General features: G+C 48.0%; 7 protein-coding genes across 7 annotated transcripts; 2 read left to right on the top strand and 5 right to left on the bottom strand.

The window, feature by feature from the left end:
• Positions 1–41: 41 nt before the first annotated feature.
• On the bottom strand, positions 42–1,603 carry hxkB (putative hexokinase; the record flags this gene model as incomplete). Its single annotated transcript, XM_040954497.2, has 3 exons — positions 1,413–1,603; positions 934–1,344; positions 42–887 (listed from the first exon to the last, which is right to left on the bottom strand). The coding sequence occupies exons 1-3, from the start codon at positions 1,584–1,586 to the stop codon at positions 42–44; spliced, it is 1,431 nt and encodes a 476-aa protein (XP_040815042.2). The 5' UTR covers positions 1,587–1,603.
• Positions 1,604–2,523: 920 nt separating this feature from the next.
• On the top strand, positions 2,524–6,671 carry N7455_011399 (GAS2 domain protein; the record flags this gene model as incomplete). Its single annotated transcript, XM_040954342.2, has 2 exons — positions 2,524–5,160; positions 5,217–6,671. 2 exons carry the CDS (start codon positions 2,524–2,526, stop codon positions 6,669–6,671), a joined length of 4,092 nt encoding a protein of 1,363 aa, XP_040815039.2.
• A 1,257-nt stretch (positions 6,672–7,928) lies between these two features.
• Positions 7,929–8,581, bottom strand: N7455_011398 (uncharacterized protein; the record flags this gene model as incomplete). The annotated part of the gene is made up of 4 exons (XM_065606653.1): positions 7,929–8,281; positions 8,358–8,424; positions 8,471–8,524; positions 8,573–8,581. The coding sequence occupies 4 exons, from the start codon at positions 8,579–8,581 to the stop codon at positions 7,929–7,931; spliced, it is 483 nt and encodes a 160-aa protein (XP_065459819.1).
• A 4,045-nt stretch (positions 8,582–12,626) lies between these two features.
• On the bottom strand, positions 12,627–12,984 carry N7455_011397 (uncharacterized protein; the record flags this gene model as incomplete). Its single annotated transcript, XM_065606652.1, has 3 exons — positions 12,627–12,657; positions 12,727–12,920; positions 12,970–12,984. The coding sequence occupies 3 exons, from the start codon at positions 12,982–12,984 to the stop codon at positions 12,627–12,629; spliced, it is 240 nt and encodes a 79-aa protein (XP_065459818.1).
• A 672-nt stretch (positions 12,985–13,656) lies between these two features.
• On the top strand, positions 13,657–13,842 carry N7455_011396 (uncharacterized protein; the record flags this gene model as incomplete). The annotated part of the gene is made up of 1 exon (XM_065606651.1): positions 13,657–13,842. One exon carries the CDS (start codon positions 13,657–13,659, stop codon positions 13,840–13,842), a length of 186 nt encoding a protein of 61 aa, XP_065459817.1.
• Positions 13,843–14,383: 541 nt separating this feature from the next.
• N7455_011395 (GTPase-activating protein GYP7) lies at positions 14,384–17,033 on the bottom strand (the record flags this gene model as incomplete). Its single annotated transcript, XM_040954333.2, has 5 exons — positions 14,384–14,724; positions 14,782–15,100; positions 15,155–15,417; positions 15,469–16,837; positions 16,887–17,033. The coding sequence occupies 5 exons, from the start codon at positions 17,031–17,033 to the stop codon at positions 14,384–14,386; spliced, it is 2,439 nt and encodes an 812-aa protein (XP_040815263.2).
• A 718-nt stretch (positions 17,034–17,751) lies between these two features.
• N7455_011394 (uncharacterized protein) lies at positions 17,752–18,716 on the bottom strand (the record flags this gene model as incomplete). The annotated part of the gene is made up of 2 exons (XM_040954486.2): positions 17,752–18,405; positions 18,465–18,716. 2 exons carry the CDS (start codon positions 18,714–18,716, stop codon positions 17,752–17,754), a joined length of 906 nt encoding a protein of 301 aa, XP_040815078.2.
• Between the last annotated feature and the right edge of the window lie 976 nt (positions 18,717–19,692).

Raw genomic sequence — 19,692 nt, 5'->3', positions numbered from 1 at the left:
ACTCTTCTCACAACTTTGGAACAGCTTGAGGGCATTCAATTTTACATCTCCTCAATGTCACACTCTTCTAGCTCACTCGGGTCAAGAGTCAAACTCGCAACCAAAGCTGCTCCTACTCCAGACCCATCCTCGGCCGAGTTTAGAGCAATCAAATCCAATCTGCCTGGATCCCAATCAAAAATATCACGAAGACCCTGGGTTGCCCGCCCCTTCAACATACTATATTTACTGAACACCGAGCCATCAACCCCAACGTGGCATTGACGGATCCCTTTCTTCATGCAGATGGCCGCAATCCCACACGCGTAGAGACGCGATGCACGCATCGCGATCAGACCAATAAGATGACGGCACGCCTTCAGTTCGTCTAGCGAGAGTTTCAGATTAAGGCTCTCCTTGAACTCCTCTTTCATGTTGGTCAGACCTTCCGACATGTCCATCTCGACAGTAGATAAAAATGATGTCTCCAATGAGTTCTTGGTCCGAAGACGCGAGGAATCTTGGCCCTTGCACAGTACGCCATCCTCATGCATTTTAAGCATCACCAGGCGCAGCATCTCTCCTATGTACAAACCAGCCACCATTTTCTCGTAGATCTGCCTGCCTGGATGGGCAGATTCCCCGTCGATCTGGCGGTCAAATGGAGTCAAGGGCAGCACCTTACCCTCGTTATCAAAGGAGCCATACTCGGTGTTGATGATTACAGTTGCATCTTCGGGCAGTCCTGAATCACACAGCTTGGGCATCAACCGACATTCTTCCATATACGCTGCATTGCAGCCAGTGCTGAAAATGCTACCAATCTTTACCTGCGGATCCCGGTAACGTGATGCGACAAGGGTCCCCGCTGTGTCGTTGATGAGGGCAACCACTTTCACTGGGATGTTCTAATTTGGTCAACTCCGACTCTCTTGGTATTCAACATGAGCTTACCCTTTTTGCAAGTTCCTCTTCCAGCTGAGGTACTACATCATGCCCTACCACCCCGGAAACATTGAAGTTTTTGGTCCAGCGCTGCAGAACGCCACTGCGGATGGACTTTTGCTCCACTGGGAACGAGAATGTGAACGCCATTGGTAGTGGGTTTGAAGCACTGATATCACTCTGACTTTCAGTGAGGAACGACGCGATTCGTTCCGCAATAAAACCCCACAGGGCTTCTTTTGTGGTTGTCTTGACCTCCTCCGGAAGCTTGTATTTCCTCTGACGTTGCTCGAAGTCTCTCTTGCCGGCGGAAAGACAGACCTCACATACACGGATATTGGTTCCTCCCAGGTCAACTGTGAGAATGCGTCCTTTCTCCTGGCCTGTTGGGTATCTCATGATCCATGTGATGTTCATAGGCTTCAATCCATGCCACCATTTCCGTTAGCATCTACTTTGCAAATCGCCTTGGGTCAATCGGTACTGACAATAGATCCACCTTCAACGGTAAGACCTTTCTCCAGCTCCCGAACAAAGTGATCTGTGATCGCCTTCAATTTGGGTGGCTCAAGCAAGAACCAATCTTCATATTTCTTGAGCTCTATGGCGAGGGCTTCGGGAAGACCTTCCATAAGTTCTGGGCGATAGCGAAACCCTTGCATGATGTTCGACTAACTTGGCAGAAGATACTTGTGCAGCTCTGCTACTCTGCACTTCTGAAGAGTCTCGGGGATATTCCCGGGCCCTATTCCAGGGTTTGGATGTGCGCCATCAGTTCAACGCCATCATGACCGCATAGTGATTGTAGAAATGGATCGAATAAGCAATTTGTTTTAGTTTTATGATATCAATATCTGTTACGGAGTATATACGGAGTATATAGGAAATAATTGGATAAGTATTTAAATATTACTCCTTGCGTCTATAGTTGAAGCTATTTTCAAATAGCCTTGTTTCCCCCTTCCAGGAATTCTTTTTCTCTCTTTCGTCGATTGAACATGCAGAATTGCTTTTTTTTCCCAACCCTCCGATATGCAGCAATTTTGGATATCCAAGATATATGTACATGTGTGTACGGTATAAAAAAATTTAAACCACTGAACTGTCGTGTTGGAGTATTTTTCCCCGGCGGATCATCCGGCGATGGTTCATACCGGCAACTCCACTAAAAAGACCTTAGGGCCTTTCCCCTGATCAGATCTCCACTTCAAAATAAATTCAACTTCAGAAAATCTTCCGAAACTATTGTTTTGATATCAATTGTGATCAGAAAGCCGGTCTTTCGCTCCTTGTCGCTCATTTGTGCCCACTTTAGCACCATCCACTCTCTCCGCACTCCCTCGCTTCTTCTCACCTTTGTACCTTGACCTCCTTCGTCAACCTCCGATCATTTTTCCATTTCATTTATTTTCTCTATTTTCAAGAGCTTATTGCTTGCCAAGTTCTGCACTTTCTTAAGACGCGCGTCTCAGCATGCGGGCTCGACAGTCCTCTTTCCCGCCCTCGTTCCGACGTCCGTCACTTACATGCCATCCTCGAGCCAGTCGAGGCTCCCTGTGACTTTACCTCCCCCCGACTTAGGCTGAGCATCTATTCGGAATGGCGGCCAGTCGAATAAACCCGAATCACCCTTCCATCCGCCTCTCCCCCTCCCACTCTCGAAATGACTCGCGCTCAACCTCACTTGAAAGAATCCCTGGCTCCATCTACCAGCAACTCGACCCTCTCCTCAGCAACCTCTCTCCCGAATCAACTCTCCAAGCCCTCACATCGACCGACGCAGTCCCTTCGAACGAACAAGCCGCCCATGATATCCTCTCGCGAAGCATCTCCCAGGTGTCGCCGTCAGAACGCGCCCTAGGGATACGCGCGGCGGTAGCTGCCCAGAACTTGAACTTGTGGCATAAAGAGGTCCAATCATGGAATTGGCCAAACCAGCGCGACGCGAAGGTTGGGATGGGTTTTATTCCTCCATCTGAGTCGCACTCTGGAGAAAATCTCATCCCTTCGGGGCTCTTGGCTCCCCCTAGCAACACCCAGGCAAGCTACTATGGGAGCTTGTTAGCCAGCGTGGTCGAAGGATACGAGAGGAGAGCCGATGAAATCCGCGATGGGATGGATGATCTTAACGTGGAAGAATTAAAGGAACACGTTTTGAATGCCCACATTCCATCCAGGTCTCGGCCCTCGTCCGCCACAAGCTGCGTCTCTGTGCCTCCGCCGCTTAGCTATGTACAGCTGAGTGACTTCACAGCTGTTATTACCGCGACCATTCTCCGAGCTCTCCCATATCTGTCGCGACTGAATGCCCTACTTGCCACTTGGGAAGTTCGCATCTTCGTCCTACGCCAAATTCCTGGTTTACTCAGAGAGCTGAGCTTGACCCGCTCCGCCCTTAACTCATCCCTCCACGCGTTGCGAACCCCACATTCCTCTGCCTCCGACCCGAGCGAATCCTCCGATGCATCCCTAGCTGCCGATCATATTAAACTGGAGTCCGCAGTTGTGGGTGTGGGGAGGCGGATGGACCGGGTTCTCGACGCGTTAGAGGGTCGTCCGGATTCTTTGCCCGAACAATGGATTGATGACTTAGAAGCCATTGAGTCTGACTTTGCTGTATGGGTGGTGGAGGCTGATAAATACAAGGTTCACAACGCGTGGTTGCGGTCAAAAGCCGAGTCTGAAATGGCGGACATGCACGCAGCCGATCTCCAGCGCGCAGAGTCATTCAAGGAAACACGGCAGGACCCAACATCCGATATAGCTGTATCGGAACCTTCGGATGATCTCGGCTCCCCTGCGGCCCAGGCTGTCGAACATGAGCCTGAACTCCAGTGTGGCCTTGAACTCTCGTCCGGTGATGTAAGGCCGATTAGCCCACAATCTGTGGAACAATCAAAGGTGGTGCCTCTCGAAGAGACGCCTCTTCCTGCAGACTGCGTGGAAGGGGACGCTTCGCCAAGCCTACAACTCTCGATACCTCTATCGAAGTCTCCAATCGAAGAGAAGCAAGAAGATCTTACACCCGTGGTTGTGGCAGAGGACCTAGACACACCAACACAGTCCGACTTTCCGCCAGCTCCTGCGATCAACCGGCAGGCCTTTCCAGCTCTTGCACATAAGCCCTGCGCAATTGACCGCACCTTGGAAAACAAGGAAAACATTCCTCCGCCCGGCTTCCAACAGCTTGACGGAGCTGTGTCACCCCTCAGCCAAGCTTCGGCAAGAACAAGCCCATTGTCCGAGCGTAGCCCTCTGGCTGAAGATCCTCTCGTTCAAGATTCCCCTGCGATTGAAATGGAAGTCCAATTTCCGGAGGTTGTCGTTTCTGCCGGTGTACCTGCCGCGGGAGAGCTAAATGCCCCCGCAGGTCGCAAAGACTTGCCCCGTGATACTGTGGCCAATGAAAGACAAAATAACACTGATGAGGGGGAAAAACAACCTTCTCTACAGTTCAAATCAGCCGAGCTCAATCCCGAGCCTAAAATTGCCACTTCTCCTGTTTCCCAAGATCCTGGATCCCTGAATGGGCCAAGTGAACAGAGCCAGTGTGATACTCCGGTGGCAGCAACTATTTCTCCGGTCCTCACACCAAACAGGTCAGAAATCAGAGTGCCGAAATCAAGACCGTCTGGCAGGGTTTCCCAAATACCCATGCTTGTCGCATCACCCAAGTCAGGCTCAAACCCTACGCCCATCAAGTCTCACCACCCGCAGAATGAACGGAAAGCAGAACCTTGTCAACGGACTGTTCGCAAGCCGTTACAGAGCCCTATCAAACTGTCCAAATTCCGCCCAGGGAAGCCTGATCTTGACAAAGATGGCACAGTAGCGCACAAAATTACGCATCGTCGTCGGACATCTACTGGCTCGGTGGGCTCCTTGCTTTCAGACCATTCTTCTCTCATATCCAGTCCCGAGATACCTGAGCCGCGCACTGATTTCTCTAATGTAACGCCTCTTGGGACATCATCTCACCCTGAACCTATACAGCCTCCTTCACATGGGGACTATACTTTGAGAGAGGATCGTCTGCGTCGTTTGGAAAACCAGAAACCTGACCCGCGCATCAGTTTCCAACAAAGTCGCACGGTCAGCCTGCCCCTCGAGCGATTTATCAACGAACGCTTGGGGTTGGGTCTGGGAAGCGAGCCGGCGCCAGGTGTGGCTAGTGTGAAACCGTCTAGGACCAGGACGCGCTCTGTTACATCTACCGACTTTCCCAAACCCCCAAAAGTATGTGAAGCCATTGTCCATTTGATTATATGCCCATCGCTAACTGATTATCCTAGACACGAAGCAAAATCACATTCCAGGATGCATCTGCTACATCCATTCCACCGGTTCCACGTCTCCCTACCGGCCGTCATCAACTGTCCCGAGGAAAGTCTGCAACTGACTTGAACACTCAAAACGAGATGGCAAAAATAGCGGAGCGAAACAAAAAGACATTCGGAATGAATTCCGCCCGAAGAGCTATGGAGCACCTTCTTCAGCCCAAGTCTGTCCGCTTGCGACAGCGACTGACTGCCCATCCAAGTCTTGAAAGTCTGGGTGTGAAGAGACAAGAGCTGTCCTATGTAGAAGAGCATGAGTCCGAACTCACCGATTTCGGATTCCGCCCTTCCTCACCAAACAAACACAGCAAGCAACCGCGAGACCAGCTCGATGAAAAGATTAACTCGATTCTCAACTCGTTGCCTGGTCATATCCATTTGGTCGACTCCAACCACGAAGCAGACACATCCTCGTCATCCTCGTCGGTGGACCGACGAATGCGGTACAGATCCGAATCCCCCACTGGTCCAACTCGCAGCAACACTCCCGCACCTTCTTTGACCTTGATGCCCGCCTCCCGGAGACGCCACTCCCATGCCTACAAGACAGAGGACAGCTGTGTCAAACTCTATCACCTCCACCACGGGGGCCAGTCCGCACCGACGAAACTCTTCGTTCGCACCGTTGGAGAAGAGGGACAGCGAGTGATGGTTCGTGTTGGCGGTGGATGGGCTGACCTCGGCGAATACCTTCGCGAATATGTCATTCATCATGGTCGCCGCAAGGTGTCTGAAACCCCCCGTGTGGAAGTGCAGGGTATAAAAACACGTTCATCGCCGTCTTACGCTTCTCCGGGCGCTATGTTGACCCCAGCTACCTCACATCTTACCTCCGGCCGGGCTACCCCCTCCCGACCACCATCCGTGCTCAGTGCCCGGCCACCCTCATCCCTTACCGTTCACAAGAAACGCCGCGCCTCAACCGCATCTGATGTAATGGGCACCAGAGCAGTGACAACAGGCCACCTATCCTCCTTCACCTCACCTCCACCTACCGCCGCCCCTCTCCCTTCCTCGACCGGCAGACGCCTTTCAGTGTCTTCGGGCTATTCAGTCAGCGACGCCCACTCCCCCAACAACAATGCTACTACATCCACTGCCAACGAATCTCGCTCCACGCCACTTGGTTTAGCTGGTCCCAAACCACGTGCTCGGTACGAATCCATGAGCCCAGAGGGTGAAGCCTGGGTTGCAGATGTCCTTCAAAAGACCCGCCGCTCTAGCTCCCACAACCCACCCCACTTTGCACTCAGCATGCCGCCCAACCACGATGCCGATGACCGATTTGAGATCGGCGACGGCAGCGTGATTGGACACTCCTTGCCTAAAGTCCGCAGCATTGGCGATATCGGATCTATCGGCACAAGCCGGCGGGTCGTGCTGAAAGGTCTTGGGTCTCGCAGGCCGTGAATTTGGACAAAAGTGATCCTTCGCATATACATTTTTATCTTCTTGATTCCCATATTTTTCCCCCTGTTTTTATTTCCCCGCTGTACCCATGATGGATGGGTCTGCAGTTATTTTATTTTTTTTCGCATCATCCTGGGCCCTGGGCTCTTGGACATATGGACATTTGGCTGTACATGTTTTGGCGCCGTCCTTTTTTTCATATCTCGGGTTTTTATTTTCTCTTCTACTTGCATCAGCGTGGCGAATCTGTTCTCACTTGGTTTTGTGTTTTGATTCGGGATTTGGTGTGGTGTTAGAGCTCAACAATACCCTACAGTTATTTGGTTGATAGAGTGATCTTTGCATTTACAGATAGTTTGACATACATATTGCATTATTCTTTTTATACATTACGTCTTTCAGAGTACTTTGAAGCTCGTCATACCTTAGGTACATCGTAGCTTAAAAGTCCGAAACTACCTAGAAATTCTCGGGTCTCCTCGTACCCCCTGTTATGGAATAAGACTCGTAGTGGTAAAGATGATCGTATTGCTATGAAAGAGGCTACCTAGGTAGGTACATAACTAACTAGACCATGCTTAGTATGGATACTATTGGGGCCCTAACAACTGCCCCCTCGAAAGGCAGCTGCCGTCCTCGGCAGCTCTCAACGTCCAGCTCTTAGAAATGTATTAAGATCGCGTCGTGTGAAGAAGGTAGTGGCGTTTGCGGCGGCGGGCGCATTGTGGCCGCGATGTCTTCTACCTCCGCCTTGATCACAGTGTCTGTCATGGTTTCAATACATCGGTCCACTAACAGCAAACCTTCTGTAAACGTCGCGGCGTCCCGGATAGTATCAAGGGAGGCGCCGAGGTCCTCCTATATAGCGCGTACGACGCGTGGGTTACCCTCCACGAACCGGGCCCGGAAATCAATCAGCCCGGCATGATCTAGAGAGGTAATGCGTGCTAGGTTTGCCATAACTCCGACCTACTGTCACAGCGCTTCTACTACAAGCAGTAGTGAGACGATAGGGCCAATGACATCTGGGGATCTATCAATCTGACTAATTCGAAAGCGCAAATCCGTGTTACGCAGGGGGCCAGATCGAAGTTTTGCGATGGCCTCTCGGCCCTAGGAAGGAATGTGCATATCAGAGGTGATATTGTGCTCCCTCTCTCTTTCGCGGCGTGCTTATTTGCGTCGGCGCGCGGCTTCATTTCCGAAGGAATCAAGAATCTCGTATTTCCATGGGATAAGGCGTAGCTTCGCCTCGTCTTATACCGGTGGGTCTTGGTTTGGGAAAGGCCTGCCGGATGTGAACGTGTCTCCGTCGAAATTTGATTCAGGGATCACCTGGTATGCTGCATCATATGGTCGGACGTTGGTAAAGGCTAGGTCTGGGAAGTCGTGTTTATCGCCACAGACACGTTCAGTGAAGCCTTCCAGATCCTGTAAGCGGGTGTACGCAAGATCCTTTTTGTCTTTGGATTGGTAGACTAGTGCGTATGCAGTTGGATTTCTGTTCATTGTAAAACGACAGGGGACTTTGTTCTGTCCACGGCTGATAGTAGCCACGTGGATTAGATATGTGGATTTTCCACCAATTAATATCATCCAGCTCCCAATCGCTGTATGAGTTCATCGTTAGTTCATGATTATATCGGGCTACTTGGTAAAAGGTTCAAGATTCCGGACTAAACTTACAGCTGGTGGGCTTCACCTTCAGCTTCCTCTGCAGCTTAACGAGGTTTAGTTGTGTGGGCTCGTAGTGCTACCCTGCACGGTAGTGGCCTCTTCTTCTGCCATCAAACAAGCACCGGAAGTTGGAGATGGGCTTCCATCCTTGCGATGTGGCAGATTTGATCCTCATCCTATATTCGTCAATTATAGCACACTAGATAGTGTCGGTATAGACTCACGTGAGACATGGTGGATTGCTTGATGAGAATTCCTCGAGGGAAGGTTTAGGTGGAAGGTTAAATGTATATGAAGAATAGAGAAGAGAAGAAAGAAGGGAGAATGGCAGAAGGGGAAGATGGTCATTGAATAACGAATGGCCGAGAATCGGGTCACTTTGGACATGTGGAATGATGTTCCAGTCGACATGGAGCAGCCATCACATCTGCCACCACATCCAACTTGTTCCATAACCAGCCATCCCCAAATTCCTCTTGCACCCAGCTCCCTCCTGTCTCAAGTTTCCTTACTGGTACTGCCAAAGACCTAACCCCGGCTCCTCGCACTTTGCCTGTTCTGTGCTTCGGGCTTTAGCAGCCCAAACCTAAAACTTGGGAGGTGTTATGATGCAATGAAGTAGCATATCCCCAGTAGCCATCGTGCCCTCCGGCGCAATATGTCCACTTCCCCCTTTGATTCGACAAAGGCGTACCATAAGGGTCGTTTGAGGAGTCTGTAGGCCGTTTCGGTGGTCAGGACTGCAATGTCGACAACTGTAGAGTCTGGAATCCCCAGGACGCTAATTTGGGATGGCGTGGCCGACAAGGATAGTGCTGCTATCCATGTGCGCAAAAGGAATCATTGCTTGTCACCCGGTACTTCTGGAGGAAGAGCCGAACCATGTCAAATGGCTTAGTCTATCTCTTTCTAGAGGCTGGGGACTGAGCTCAGGGCCTAATAGCTAGAGTTACCATATGGCCGGGATGGAACTTGGTATCCGTGTCTCACTTTGTAGTCTTTGTCAACTTCATCACGTTATCGGTGTAGACTCACATCGGACAGCAGGTTGTATATTGTGGTAGAAGATAACGTGGGTAGAGGATGTGTGGAATTAAAGTGGAAAGAAACAGGCGAAGAATGACGAAGAGAAGGAAAGACAGAAAGATGGTAAGGAGTAAAGGAAGAGAAGAGGGGAAGAGGACCACCTACTAGTCAATGGCCAAGCATCAGAGAATCTGCACGTTCGTACTGTTCATAGGAAACCCAGAATATAATATAATATAGGAAATAGTTGAAGTGAAGTGAAAAGGTTAGAAATAAGTGAGAGATAGGTGGGAAGGAGAAGAAAAAAGAAGAAGGGAAAGTCCTATATATAGCAAATATAAGGGAAATTGAGAAGGGTCAACCCCTTTGTATCAATTATAACACACTGGATGATGTCGATGTACACTCACGCGAGGCATGTTGAAGGTTAAATTCAAAATGAGGATAGAGAGTATGTGTTGGGAATTTGGTGAAATGTTGAAGGAAGTGATAAATGAAGGGAATGAAAGAAGGAAAAAAGGTAGAAGAGAGAGAGAGCGATATTAAATATGCCAAATGGCCGATTATGAGAGAATTTCCACTCATATTGTTTGTAGGTATTCTAGCAAACATAGAAGAATCAATCTCTTCGTATAAGTCATGTGTTACAGCGTAGTCTTTACTTGAGAATACAGACTTTCATAGGATTGCGTGGAATGTAAACGCTCAGGTTCCTTCACCATTTGATTATCAAGTTCCCCTATGTAAGAGGATCAGCGGTATCAATGACATAGTACGAATGAAGCCGCAGGGGAGTAAGTAACAAGGGTAGAACATAACCCCAGATGGAGCAAAATATCACCTCACCACTGGGGTCAGCCCGAAACACGAGGCTGAAATGGGAAACTGTCTTACATATCAAAAGTGTAGAAGGGCCCGGGCACCCTCACATGATGTGCCATATTATTACACCCCTAGCTCGTAGATTTTGAAGGTATTCTTGGGAAAATCTCAGGTGCAAAAGAATTCATGGCCTCCTTCCTACCTAATTTTCACTGGCCTAGGTACAAACCGCGGGATACTCAATATTCGGAAGGTTATGTTCATTCATTTATACTCGGAAGAATACTGTCTTGGAGCAAACGCTTTCCCAAAATGCAGATTACCTGAGATCTCCAGTAGCATACTTCATCAGCCTTTCCAGCATTTCAATGAGGTTATGACTAGGACTACCTGTATAAGGTGATGGTTAGTCTAATCGTGGGCTCGATTTCTGAGCCTGAAGTCATAGAAGCAACGCAGTAGTTTCAATTTCTTCATCAGTCTCTTGAATATCACTTACATGTGTAGCGCCTCGCACACGCAACAGCATCCACTCCTTATGCAACCGTGGAAGCGCTGATCAATGAGTGGACCAGAGAAACACCGTCCATGTCCTCTGGGTGCCAGTACTATTCGGAGGACTCCATTGCATCGCAGTTCCAGCATGGTCTGGTGATGGAACATGAAAGCTGCAGTGCAATGTACTAGGGCGATCAACACGATTTCGGAGTCGATACCAATAGCAGGCAGAACAGTTGTGCACCACGGCCACCTTGGAAACGGCGACGTATACAATGCTTTGGCTCCGGATTTCTGCTCCAATTTCGACATACCCGGTATCCAGAAGACCTTTCATTACTTCCCCTTTCTTTTAGGAGGGGTGTATCTTTCGTTCTTTTCTTTGCTGGTTGGAAAAGCCTCGTGGAGGACCGGGTTTCCACACTGGCTTCGACTGTCTCCACATTTGCATGCTCCGTTGTTTGAGTGGTATAGCATAGCGTGGTTGAGAGGATGGAAGATGCTCTGGGGTATCTCGCACTGTCCGAGTGTTTCGAGATACATCTCCTCACTGTACCCGGCGGTTTCCCTCAGCCTAGGCTTTTCGCTTGGTGTGTAGATGTCTATAAAAATCATTACCACTTGTTCAAGCACAGGCGAACTATCCAATTCACGTCCATTCTTGGAAGCCCGATCCTCTCTAACAGATTCGGAAATATGCCGATCTGCCGGTAGGATGGCACAAGCCTATGCACGTTCGCGTGGCGTTAGAGGTACATGACTCTTCTTCCGCCAGGTATATCGACCATCATGATAATTTCTTGGTGTCAGTTCGCTTGAACAGAACACCATTGCCGATATCCCCACCCCTTAAAAAATATTTTATACTGGATCCCGTGATCGCTACTCGCAAGTTCGCGAGTACCAGCCTCATCCTATATTCGTCAATCATAATACAATGGATATTATCCACGTAGATTCGTAGACTTACAATTGACTGTTTGGCGGGGTGGAGGGTGTCGAAAAAGAATATACCACAGGAAGAATATATAAAAGTGCGGGGTGGATGAAGGGAATAAGAGAAAGGAAAGAAAGTAGAAGGGGTAGAAGAAGGGTTATTAAATATAGTCAACGCGCGAGCATATGACAGTTTGGATAGCCTCGCATTCCAGTATTTATGTATAACAATGTGTTGTAGCCGCTAGCTACTGGAAGAAGAAGAAGAAGAAGAAGAAGAAGAAGAAGAAGAATCCTTGTATGTTCACTCCAGGAAGAGCAGGGTATTTATAACCTCAATCTGACAAACAAGCGCCCAGTCTGTAAGCAAACGACGAGAGATGGGATCATCTCAACACAATGGAATCGTAGGTGCTGCTAAGTGAAAGAGGGAAGATAAAGAAGTAAAGTGAAAGAGAAAAGCTCTTGATATATATAGAAAATGTTTCTCAGAGAACTTGATGTAAAGTATGGGCTACCTACCTAGGAGTTAGGGCATACACTACTTAGCGTATCGACCAAAGAAATAAAATCAAAATCTAGAAATTGTCTATTAATAGATATTGGCCCAGTGGCGCAGTGGTTAACGCGCCGTGCTTGTATGTACATTTACAGGAACACGGAGACCGGGGGTTCGACTCCCCCCTAGGCCCTTTCTATTTATTATTTGATTTTTTTTAGACTCACATTGTTGGATGGCATTTTAATGAAGTGACTATGAATAGAAAGTAAAAGGAGGGTGATAAATTAACAGAAGAAGAGGAAATAAAGTAAAGGTGAAGAAGGGTGTCCATTAAATACAATGAATGTTTGAGTATAATAGAACTTGAGAGATATAATGATACAGGGAATCAACACAGCTGGAACAAGAAAAAATGTATGACTATGGAAGATAATAGTATCTTGAGAAAGCAGTCCACCTATAGGTAGTAACTTGAATATTCAAATGTAATATGATCACCAATTTGGGTCTTTTACTTCTCGCTCACTTTGTAGATGGTTAGTTTATAATACCAGCATACTTGATAGAAGGGTTAAAATTGGAGAGTGGACTTACAGCTGTTGGGACGCAGCTTCGGCCTCTTCCGCTGCATTGCGGAGGGCGTCTGTGGGGGCACGTAGTGCTAAAGCCCGTGCAACAGCTCGTGCGGTTGTCTCTTCTGCCAGAGAGGCAGCAGCCTCTGCCTCGGCGACAGCTACAGCGCTGATGGGGACATTGCGAATGCTCGCAATTCCACGAGTTATATTATCCTGTATTTGTTAGTCACGGCATATTTTGTAATATCCGCAGTGAACTCACGTTGTTTGAGGACATCTTGAGAGAATCAGAGATATATTGTTGGGAAAATTTGAAGAGGGTTCAAATTCGAAAGGATGTGGAAAACGCGTGATAGGTATTGTATTATGAAGAAGAGAAGATGAAGAAGGAAAGAAAGCAGACGGGGGAAGAGACCATTAAATATAGCAAACGCGCGGGTGTATGGGGACCTGAGGCCTATATTTACCTCATTTGGAAGGCTGATATTTCTCAGTTAAAATTCAAATCCTAGTGACCGACGAAGTGACTGTCTTCTAGGGTCTCCATTTATAGAGGAAATGAGAAAGCCAATATATAATTTATCAAGCAAATCTACTCTTATGAGCTTCTAATATACCTTATGGAAGACAAAGAGCATAAAGAAAGCCCTGACAAATGCCGGTGATCTGATAACACAATGAGCTGAGACTAAAAGATTCCAAAGGATATATCACTTTCAGTCACATCATCTTCACACATGTGACCGATTGTATAAATAAGTATCAATCCAACTTTCGAATCCCTTCTGCTTTTACACTTCGCCTCCTACCACTCTCCACTTTCAAAGGGGGGTTGCTCATCAAGAATGCATCTATCAATCACCGAGATACATAATTTCCCGAGGAGCAGAGCTCAGGAGTGCATCTGACCGCGCCAATACATACAGGGACAGACTGGAACGAACTGATCATGCACGAGGACAAGAACGGGCTCGCAGCAGAAGTCCTCATCACCACATCCAACACCACATTCAACCCGAATCCCCGATCTGACACTCATTTTGAAGAGGTGCCAACCACAGGAGATGACTGGAGGGCCAACCTTCAGGGTTACTCTATCGTCAAGCTGTCCGGCCACACATGCACAGTAACTTGACCGGATTGAAACCTACCATCATAGGTTGACTTAGCTCGAACAGTTGGAGAAGCTTTGTTTGCATCAGGAGGGTCTCGGTGGCTCAAGAACTATGTTTCTATGTGAAAGTTGAAGTTCTCGGTTTCAAATTTTAGCACCTGTTTGAAAGGCCTTGTTTTCTGTTTCGAGTATTCTCACTGCATGTATACTTGGGTCCTTACTGGATGTAGTTTTACAATGTGTGGCTATTGTAGATATCTCTATGAGTGCAATTAGTCGTAGATTAGAATCATCGATTGCATTCAAATGCGGGTGAATGGAGACGTTGCATAATTCATTCCAAAATAAAAGTGCGATATGGCAAAATACCCTGACCCAGGTCCCTTTATTCCACAAAACCAAGTCGTTAAAAAAAAAAACCAAAGAAGAATATACATGAGGCAATCGTAAATCGTGAACAGGCAGAGAAAAGGGCAAGGAAAGCAATTACTCCGCCCGGAGAGCATGAAATCCGTATCAAGCGAGACATCCAATCCCAACATTTCATAACACCTGATACCAATCATGAAGTCTGCTGGCGTTTCCAGGGGATGTCTTTCCGAAGTAATTCGCGCAGCTCTGGAGAAATCACCTTCGGCTTGTCGGCATCGATCGCCTTTTGAAGATTAGAAGGGCCAGCGTTGACTCCGCTGCTTGATCCAACGGCAGGCTGGGGTGATTTTCCCTTGCTGCCCGAAGGTGAATCTTGGCCGGTTGCGCCTGGGCGACGCTGGTGGGCGGTTGGCGCAGCGGGGAAATTGTCTTTCTTGTCAATGGCTTGTACGGAACGCTCAAAACGGTGGAAGAGCGACTCTGCGCGGGTGAGAATGGGTACGAGATCCATGGTGTTGGATAGTTCGTTGACTAGAGATTTCAATATTAGTAATTTGAAATCAATGTTACGTCCGGTTGTCAACATACTGTATTTTAGCACTTCATCAAAGTGCTTGAGGTGATCCATGATTACATCACGGTGCTTCTCGAGTATCGCAAGTGCAATGAACAGGTGGAAACTGCTGGAGAAATAATCGGTCCACAATGTCTCCCATAGACGCAGGACATCGCTCCAGTCAAACTCCCGTTTGTACCACACCAGCAGCATGCGGAAGAAGAAGAAGAAGTTGGTACTGTCGGCGGACTGCAGATGCAAGTAGAGCTGGGGGTCCATGAGCTGAACGAGGTTATCCAGCGCTAATAGCTGGCCACGCATTCCAGACTGGTCTCGCAGGAAATTATGTTCCTGTGCAAAGACATTAGTAAGAGAGTACGGCTTTCTGCATTGTGGAAAACATACCATTCGATCCATGAACCCGACAAAAGCCCAGAATGCTACGGCGTCATCTTGCATCACAGCATAGATCGGCGCCAGGAGATCACTCATTCCTTGGACGTACCCGAGGTCTGGATTGAATTCATTGTATGTCAAGAGCATATCCTTCATCTGCTCCAGATGCACATTGGTACCCGTCTCGGCGAACGGAGAATCAGGATCCGGATGGGGGATGTCTTCGCCCGCAAACAAAGGAATCGTACGGTCAGTGCGGTGAACATCCTTCTCTATATCCATGTGTTAGTGGCCACCATGTCGAATCCATTGTGTAATCTCACCTATCCGATTCTTCTGTTCTTTCCAATGATCAAACTGCTCGATTGTTGAGTTGCCCTCGACCATTCGCTCCCACCAGCCTGCTTTCAGCCGGATATACTCATCGCGCTTGGAGTTCATCATCGCTTGGCGCTCCTCGCGGCTGCTATCCCACGAGTACACACCGAGAAGGAAGAGCCAAGCCTCCTTTCTAACGCCATCATTGGGATCCAACCCACCGTGGAAGATCCGCTCTTTGACTTCCTCCGCCGTTACTTGGAGTCTACCCGAGGTCGGGTCGAAGAAGCCCTCCCATTCTTCCAGTTGGAGAACACGGCGTCGCTCCTGGATAGCTAGGTTCCCAGTCTCCAGCTCTAAGATCTCAAAGTCGCCAACCGAGCTATTCTCCATTTCCAGCATGTCCTGCGCGGTCCATATACGCTGGTTTCGCTCTTTATCGCTCTGCTCGGCAACACTCATCGCCCAACGAGCCAGATAGACTCTGGCGCTGTCGAACTCATCTTGCAACGTCTGGATTTCTGGGTTCTTCATTAAACGGCGCATCTGAGGCGGTATGCGAGGATTTTCTGCGATCTCATTGGCGGTTCGACGGGTAAAGGTGGTGATTTTGCTGAGCTGCTCCAGCACTTTCCACCGTGTCTCCTTGAGAGTCTTCATGAACGGATCCATGGTGGCATCAGGCGGTTCGGCTCGGGATCCGGCGGCGGCTTCAGGTTGGGCCTTTGCTAATAGGGATTTATCGCTGTGGCTTAACGGCCGGCCGAAGGACAGCTGATCCTCATCCGACGGGTTGATGAGGTACACATTGTGATCCACCGCAGAGCGCTGCACCTCCGCATACCTCCGCAACCAGCGCAGGACCTCATCGCCGCCCCAAAACAAACCGCCTTCAGTGCCAAATGGATCGAAGTTTTCCTTGACCCTCTTCCTCTTCTGTAGGATAGTTGACTCGCATTCGTCATCATGGAAGAATAGCGCGGGGAAGCCATCGCCCGCTCGGGTATTAATCACTAAACTGCCAAACCACCATCCCAGGCTCGGTGGCCGTACTAATATGGAGTATATCTGTGATAGCGGGACTGCAAAAGAATACAACCCGATGGGGTCTTTGTAGGTGGTGGTGGTCGGAAGCGGCGGAACGAGGTACTTCTGACGCGGCGGAGAGTCACCTTCCGAGAGGTCTACTTTCACATATGTATCATAGGCTTCTCCAAGAGAGGATTCTGGGACCCATGCGAGGAGATAGGAGGGTGTGTCGGGGTTTTTGGATTGAGACGCGGATGCATGTGATGCGGGGACAGGTTTTTGCTGAATGAGGGCGATAAAGCCAGGGATATTATCTTTAGAGGAGGAAGTTGGATGAACATAGACCTGGATTTTTTATTAGCCTGGGATTCCTCTCTGATGAAAATTGTCTCACTTTGCTTTTGGAAAAGAGCAGCTTAACCCCTCTGCTCGAGGAAGCCTGGGCTATGGTGTTATATTCATCTTCTTCGTCGTCACTCATGGCGTAACAAGATGCTGGAGGTGATGGTGTAGGAGGAGGAGTATATTTGACCGGGGCCATGATAGAGATTTGGGAACTTTGGAGTTGCTTAGAAGTTCCAACCTTTCAAGTTGAAGGTTGGAAGTTGGAAGTTGAAAGTTGGAGACGACGTAATTGCCCGATAAGATACGATACGGGACCGTCTGATTTTCCCTTTTCCCTTATATCCCCACCTACATATAAGCAGGTGATGCGTCTTTCACTCTTCTCTTTCTTTGGGATTTCTGGATATTTGGGTCTTTATTGAGATGTTTGATTTTGTTGAATCGCAGATATTGAAGGCATTCTTTTTTTGTCCATTTTGCTCTTTCGCCTCCATCTCGGATCCTCCAGGCAGCCAAATTCAATAGTCAGCCTTGGAAGTGGAAGAGACCTTATTAAGCAATTTAGCAATCTATCCATGCATGAATATTATCATTATAATACATATTTACTGATATCAAGGTTGAATGGAAACTAGGGGAAGGATAGAAGAGTTGCATATGGCATAATACGGTTGCATCCAATCAGCTAAGAAATTAAGCTGATCTAAGTAAGCTGATTTACCAAGCTTTCCAGGAAACTGACAGTATATTATAAAATAACGAATTAATTAACAGAAATAATTATATTACAGAGAAATACGACCTCCCAAGGTCGAGACCAGTACAAGAGTATTAATTCTTTTTCGCACCCCCCAAGAAGGAATTCCAAACGACCTGCAAGAAACGAAAAGAGAAAGAAAGCTATCCACCACTCTTCATTTCTTGGAGAACCCACTGTCGTTCACAAGCCAGGTGTCGAATGTTTTCATCTCAGGATTAATCTTTCGCAATTTCTGAATATCAGCTCCATTGCCCTCATCATGGAACCATTTAAACATATAACCCATGTCCTTCATAGCAGCCATGAACAAAGAGCAAATCGGACGGAAAGCCATTGGCAGATTCTCTCCCATGCGACGAGAGAAGGTCCGATCCATCTGGTCAAATGTCAGTTCGTCGCCAGCCAGGGAAATTCCCTTGCCCTCGTATTTGTCGGGATTCAGGAAGGCTTCAGCCCCGAAATATCCAATGTCACTAGTAGCGACCAGCTGTAGGGGCTTTCCCTTTAGTGCCATCTTGAAACAGGTCGCAAACATCTTGCCAAAGAAATCCGGAGTCAGGTTCTCATAGAAAGCCACTGGTCTCAGGATGGTCCATCTCATATCATTGTTCTTCGTGCAATCGATAAGGTGATGTTCGATGTTGTGCTTGTTGATATGTGGGATCTTGGTTGGGTTGTTATAGGAGCGTTCCTCGCCACCACGGTCGACAGAGCTATACACGAAGAATTTGACGTCCTGTTTGATCGCTTCATCGACTAGGTTTTTGCCTTGAATTTCTTCTGAGCTATTCCCGATAGCCGCGTGTTTCTCCATAATTAGTATCATGGGATCGTCTCTTGACAAGATATTATTAGGAATTCGATTACCTGCATACTGTAGACACCCCATATGGGAGCCGAAGCTAAGCGCCGGGCATTCTGAAAGATTTCGGCCGGTTTATCAAGATCACCTTGAACGAGCTTGATATCGGAAGATAGGCTCCGGAGCTTTTGCGCAGATGCAGAAGTTGGATCGCGTGTGACAGCCAAGACTTCGAAAGGAGCATTGCGAGAGATGAGACTCTTGATTAGGAAGCCTCCTTGCTTTCCCGTCGCACCTGTAATCAACACAGCAGACATTGTTGACTTATAGTAGAAGGGGGATGCTGTCTATTCTCGTAAGGAAAGAAGGAAAAGAAACTGTGCGATCCTTAGGTTTTATCGAGTTAAGTGATATCGCCACATATTGGTCGGCCCGTATTTTAAGCCCGGGCTGAATAAAGAAGAAAAGAAGGTGGATAATCAAACTTGTACTTTAAGCTGCAGAGCTTCAAGTGGAGTATCTGACCAACCGGATTGGAGTAGTATCCGGGCGTTATTTCAACCTCGAAAAAACGGAGCTGACTTTAAGTACCTTGCCTTTGCGACCTCCTCCAGGGCTCCAGGGAGCAGAGAGCAGGGAGCCCTGGAGGGCTATCAAGTTGCTTACCCAGTGAGAAAGTCACCCAGGCGGTTAATACTTATGTAATACTACAGCATCTTCAGCTTTATTCGGCGATTAAAAAGCGGCAAGAGGTGAGTACTAAAACAGAAAGGGATCGCATGGCCTGAAACCCGATGGATGATGTAGGTAATCCATTTAGATCACTATTAGAAAACCACAGCAAATGATTGGAACAAATATTGCTATCGAATTGTCGTAAATATTTCAATCGTCATTTCTGGTTCTCTCAATATCATCCGTCCACTGAAGTTCGCCCAAGCATAGACAGGCTAGAAATGCCTACTTAGGTATATTCACTTCTACCCTCGTAGACTCCCCATTGACGTTATTATTCCTTGACTCAGCTCATAAAAGTCCAAAGACCCTGAAGATCTTCTGTCTATCTCTGAGGCCTTTGCACGACCAGAACATCTTAGATCTGTGCGTCACCCGTGTGATCAGATGTGACATCAACGGGACTCGATAACTCATTTGGGAAACGATATACCGAACCTCTCCAGCGCACTCAAGGTTAGACAACCTTATTGCCACCAAAAAAAATACGTGTCTATCAGTTGAGGTCGAGAGTCACTCTATTGGCACAAAAGGCAATTTGTGGTGATATAAAAATGA

The sequence above is a fragment of the Penicillium solitum genome (genome assembly GCF_028829755.1).
Source record: "Penicillium solitum strain IBT 25940 chromosome Unknown utg000009l_segment0_segment0, whole genome shotgun sequence".
Taxonomy (NCBI): domain Eukaryota; kingdom Fungi; phylum Ascomycota; class Eurotiomycetes; order Eurotiales; family Aspergillaceae; genus Penicillium; species Penicillium solitum.
The sequence above is the reverse complement of the archived record's forward strand: the minus strand, read 5'-3'. Positions and strand labels throughout refer to the sequence as shown.